Source organism: Alosa alosa, chromosome 14 (assembly GCF_017589495.1).
Source record: "Alosa alosa isolate M-15738 ecotype Scorff River chromosome 14, AALO_Geno_1.1, whole genome shotgun sequence".
Taxonomy (NCBI): domain Eukaryota; kingdom Metazoa; phylum Chordata; class Actinopteri; order Clupeiformes; family Clupeidae; genus Alosa; species Alosa alosa.
In genome coordinates this window covers 28,159,475-28,165,069 of record NC_063202.1, presented here as the reverse complement: position 1 = coordinate 28,165,069, position 5,595 = coordinate 28,159,475, and the positions used below count along the sequence as shown (strand labels likewise).

The following is a 5,595-nucleotide window of genomic DNA, read 5'->3' as shown; positions in this document are numbered from 1 at the left end:
AGAGGCATTCCTGAGCCCATACAATGATTTTCTTTACAGAAATAGGTCTGGTTTTAATACAGTGCCATCCGGTCCAAAAGTCCATGGCCATCCAATATTGTTTTTCAGTTCTATCCCTACAATAGTTTGCAAAGATTTCTCTGGATTCTCTGAATATTTTAATATTAAACTATACTGTACTGTAGATGATGAACTCCCCAAATACTACACAATTTTATGTTAAGAACATTACAGTGACATTGTGTCATGATTTGTCCACACAGGTTTACAGTGTGATGAATCCCGAGATTCTGCCTCTCTGGGGATGCTTTTTCATAGAACTTTTTCAGCATTTTGTTACTCCTTCCCAACTTTTATTTAAAAACATGTTGCTGGTACCAACATCAAAATGAACATTTTCCATGAAATAGGAATTTAACATTTGATACATTGTCTGTGTCCTTTTAGAAGCTAAACCTACAAGTAAAATAATGCTTAAAACACTCAAATAGTCTCATAACCAGTTAAATAAATAATCAAAAAAGGAAACACTTGTGTAGGAGGGTGGAAGCAATGTAGACATTACACGACTATGCTTTCCAGTTAACCATAACCCCCCTCTGTGGCCCAGGTCACACACCAACTGCTGCAGTAGATACGCCCTGCTATCACTACTGCCCCTGGTTGCCGTAACAACAGATAGTAACACAGCTCTGAAGCCTGGAGCAGTTGTGGTGTCTCGTTCTATCTAGAACCCATACTTAAGAAATGCAAAGTGACTAAGAGGGAAAACCATAATAAGCACTTAGTCCTGGCTGAGTGGGGAACTGGGGTTTGCCAGCCACCTACGTAGCCATATGTGCTCAGCAGCAGGTGGGTAGTGGGGTTTAGACTTGAGCTCACATAAATAAAGTCATGGCATGTTTTGCTTCCCATTCCCAAATATGGAATTATGATTTCATTTCTCAACCTGACATTGTGTGCAAATGGAGGAGGGGGGGCTGGAGATCAAATGACAAAGAAATATCTGTTGCAGGAGGAGTCTTTATTGAGACTGTGCAATGAATTGCAACCATCCTTGGACTGACATCAACTTCAGTAGAGGCGTACAAAGCAATAAATATAGACGATATACAATTTCAAGCCAGCATATGATGCTGTTGGATGAATAATTTACACTATAAAAAGTCTTGAGAGTTTGGTTTATAGTGAGCTGCCACTTCAGAAGTCAAGCAAGGCGGTATTCCTCCTGCATGCTGAGTATGTGATGAGTCTTGTTCTTAGCCGATCATGTGACCTAAAAGTAGAACACACATTTTGTTGTTTCATGGTGAATGACGGTAAACAGGAATGTCATCCACACACATTTCACTATTGTTCTTTCTGAAAATTGTATTATGGCATGGCTACTGAACAAAACAAGAATTCAAGCTCATATGATCACCAGGCACTGTTCTAAACACAGAATACTGACAAATTTGATTAGCTACAATATAATTAGGGCATCATGCAAAACCTACTTGGCCCAGTTTGTGTTTTTGTAAACAACTCAACATACCTTTGTTTATTGTTTCAGACATTTCTGGATGTTGTTCATAATGTTTCCGTAAACAGAGTTATACAGTTGCTCCTTCGTCTTTGTTCCATCCAACTGCACTGTAATTACATAACGGATAACAAAATCGATTAAGAGTCAAATATTTAAATGCTTCACATGATCTCAATACAGAGATAGACAGAAACGTACGGAAAAACACAGAAACTTACCAACATCAACACCTGAGTTCTCCATGATTTGCTTGTGTTTGACATACATGGGCCAGACATGGCCATCGAACAGACCTGGTGGGTCTGGCACCGCGTAGTTCCTTGAGCTAAAAAAAAATAATCAAAATAAAGTGTGTTTTCCCAAAGGCATGATTGCAATGTGAAGACAGCATTCCTCACTGGACAATGGCAGATCTATAAAGACTGACATGAGGGCACAGGTTTTTAAAATGTTTAACAAAAAAATTTACTTACCACCTCCTCTTTTTGCAGTCTTCGTATGGAATGGAAATGAAATAGCGTTGGTTCAGCACATCGATCAAAGGTCTGATGAAAAAGATACACATAAGGCCCTCCAATAATCTAATATATTAGGAAAGACTAAACTGTCAAAAAAAGACAAGGATGAGGACTTACTCATAGGTGTAAAGCAGAAAGCCCTCCACAATAAGGATGTGGATGCCCTCATCCTTATGCTCGGTTCCAGGGAGTATCTCAGAATCCATGGTGTTGTTGACACCGTGTGACCTCTCAAACTTTACTGGGTTGTCCAGCCAAGCGTAGATTGTACTCATCATGGCGTCCATGTCCAAAGCAGTAATGACTATAGGGGAGCAAACAGGAAAACAGGAATGAGACCCTAATATACAATGCACTCATATAGGCGTCTTAGTTTAAAACATGCATAATGCATTAAATAAGGCGCCCATATTGCACACACACACACACACAAATGACCCTTCATGGAGACCCCAGCTTACCATCATACTGCTTAAAGCCATCTTCACCAACTTCAATCTCATCTTGGGGCTGAAACATACATGAATGAGATGTACTCGTGTACATTCTACAGGGGACTTGCCTTTAGGAAGCTTTATCTCATTCATCCCTGCTTAACATATGGCCACAAAGGAATTGTGCCCATGGAGTTTTATCTGATGAATTTCCAACCACCAACATCCCTCCAGTAATTTGGCAAACAATGATATCCATTGAATATCAAATGTTAAGCAAAACAGTGACAACCAAGTAAGAGTGCCTTACTTACTGCAATTCAGTAATTTAGTGGAACAATTATTTCAGGAGCAATATTGGAATAATCACCTTGAAAAAGTCATCCTGATGAACCACACAGCAATTGGGCAAGTTCTTGATTAACTTGTTGGTGAGGGTAGTTTTACCCCCGTTGGTTACGCTGCAAAAAAAATGTTGAAACGTTAAAAAAAAAAAAAAGAAACATATGGACAGCCCGCGGGAAAGTAAACGAGCAAGTTAAGTTGAAACGGTTTCTGTTTCAAGAAGACTTGTAGGCTAAAACAGATTGACTGAATATTTTAATAATAATTACTAAAAATTAGCGGACCTATGCATTCAACCGTAACTTAACAACGAACGTTTAAAATGCGATCGGAGCCAGCAATAAAAGAATAGGCTCATGTATTTATCTAATGGCAATCATTGTTTACAAACGTTACACACTGCCAAAGCCAAGCACTTTACTCCATACATTGATGAATTAACAAAAACTACTCAAAAGATAAATAACCGTCTCACGGCCAATCTTTTCTTCCTCCTTCCTCTATTAAACCACGTGCATCCATGAGGCCTACCATGCTAATTCAGTAGTGTTAGCCGGTCATTCATTGACTTACCCGCCAATGCCGATAATGTACTTCATCTTTGCAACGGTGTTAGGGCAGAAACTTGAGATAACGTCGATAAAAACCGTCGGGTGGCTTTTTGAAGGAACGCAGTGATCGGAAGAAGAAAGCTTAAAAGAGAAGGTTCAGGAAACGTCAACTAGTCGAGTCCTCCATGGCGTCGATTAGGGTGAAAGTAAAGGACGATGTCGCTCCTTTGCCAGTCTTCCACGAAGAGAGAACCTTGCAGCAAGTAACAGTGCTACACATACTACAACTTGAAATTTGATTGGGTATATAAAGAGTAGAATTTTGCGGAACAAAATTGCTACAGCCAATCACACAGCGTTGCGACCGCTAAGACCCGTTTCCTCCTCAAGGCTCCACCCAAGCTCCAAAGCCAAAAATGCAACAAAAAAAAAAAGTCTAAAAGAAAGAAAGAAGACATACCGGTATCTTCGAAAATGGCACAGAATTCAGCCTGGTTTTGTGATTTATGACACTAACAATGTTGTATCATTATCAGGGTATTTTTTTTCACGTTGACGTTAATCCACATAAAAAGAACAATCCAAGAGATACATTGACTCAAAGGGAAAAAGAACATATTGTACTGAACACAAGTGGTGCTTTATCCTGCCCTCCACACACATGTGCGCGCGCCGCTATGGGGTGACCCAGAGTCTTAGACCATTTTAAGAAAACTTTATTGAGGTTTTTGCGTTGAATTTTAAAAAGAAAGCATTATTTCATGGCACATGGGCATGCATGTGCATGGTTAAACAATCAAACCGTTTGGTTAGAGTAAAATCATACGTTTTTTTCGTAATGGTCTACTAGACGATTTTTCAGAAGAGAAATTTAAATTATTGCTAGTTTGTAATGGAAGGAGGTTGATAATATTTGACAGGGACAGGGGGTGGGTGGTAATGGCGGTGTTGGCATTTCACATTTTGCTGTGATATTATGTCTTTATGTTTAGCATAGCCTATGTACACCATGATGACAAATAGTTTTTGGTTCAGAACTAATCACAGCTTCTTGTCACAAGGCAGACAAGTTCATTGTGCTCTTCTCAAGTGGACATGAAGCTGGCTGCTGATATCACATGACACCCTGCACAAGCTACATAGGTGGTGGATACATTTTTATCTCTTTGTTCATACTTAAATATCTGTTAATATATAATAATATTTAATTCAATTTAATTTGTCCATTTAACACTTCTACCCCTAACACTCCAGTCTTTGTCGCAAAGCCTATAAATGTTGCCATCTAGTGATGGATTTTAGTAGGACATTTTGTAATTGATCAGACATACTGCAAAAGGCCTTATTTTTTCTTTGCAGAAATAGTACACTGTGCCTAAGTTTTGTATTAACAATGGGACAGAGTACACAAGTAAAGTTTCATTTGGCATGACATTGTTAAACAATCAAACCGTTTGGTTAGAGTAAAATCATATGTTCTTTTCGTAATGGTCTACTAGACATGTTTTCAGAAGGGAAATTTAAATTATTGCTAGTTTGTAATGGAAGGAGGTTGATAATATTTGACAGGGACAGGGGGTGGGTGGTAATGGCGGTGTTAGCATTTCACATTTTGCTGTGATATTATGTCTTTATGTTTAGCATAGCCTATGTACACCATGATGACAAATAGTTTTCTGGTTCAGAACTAATCACAGCTTCTTGTCACAAGGCAGACAAGTTCATTGTGCTCTTCTCAAGTGGACATGAAGCTGGCTGCTGATATCACATGACACCCTGCACAAGCTACATAGGTGGTGGATACATTTTTATCTCTTTGTTCATACTTAAATATCTGTTAATATATAATAATATTTAATTCAATTTAATTTGTCCATTTAACACTTCTACCCCTAACACTCCAGTCTTTGTCGCAAAGCCTATAAATGTTGCCATCTAGTGGATTTTAGTAGGACATTTTGTAATTGATCAGAGATATGTACTGCAAAAGGCCTTATTTTTTCTTTGCTGAAATAGTACACTGTGCCTAAGTTGTATTAACAATGGGACAGAGTACACAAGTAAAGTTTCATTTTATTTAAACACACCTTTCGGTTGCTTCACAAATATGAGCATACAAATACAACTCATAAAAAAAATGTTAAAATAACAGTAATGTCATATTTACAACTAATGTAGTAGCAGAGAATGAACAGGCTAGCCTAAAGAGATACATTTTC

General features: G+C 38.4%; 1 protein-coding gene across 2 annotated transcripts; it reads right to left on the bottom strand.

Moving 5' to 3' along the window:
* Nucleotides 1–1,005: 1,005 nt before the first annotated feature.
* On the bottom strand, nucleotides 1,006–3,654 carry mibp2 (muscle-specific beta 1 integrin binding protein 2). Of its 2 annotated transcripts, XM_048262187.1 has the most exons (8): nucleotides 3,399–3,654; nucleotides 2,851–2,941; nucleotides 2,508–2,556; nucleotides 2,164–2,350; nucleotides 2,002–2,073; nucleotides 1,747–1,853; nucleotides 1,538–1,635; nucleotides 1,006–1,276 (listed from the first exon to the last, which is right to left on the bottom strand). In XM_048262187.1, the coding sequence occupies exons 1-7, from the start codon at nucleotides 3,422–3,424 to the stop codon at nucleotides 1,544–1,546; spliced, it is 624 nt and encodes a 207-aa protein (XP_048118144.1). In that variant the 5' UTR covers nucleotides 3,425–3,654; the 3' UTR covers nucleotides 1,006–1,276; nucleotides 1,538–1,543. The 2 variants fall into 2 exon arrangements, with proteins under 2 accessions (XP_048118144.1, XP_048118145.1); XM_048262188.1 differs by lacking the exons at nucleotides 2,508–2,556; nucleotides 3,399–3,654.
* Between the last annotated feature and the right edge of the window lie 1,941 nt (nucleotides 3,655–5,595).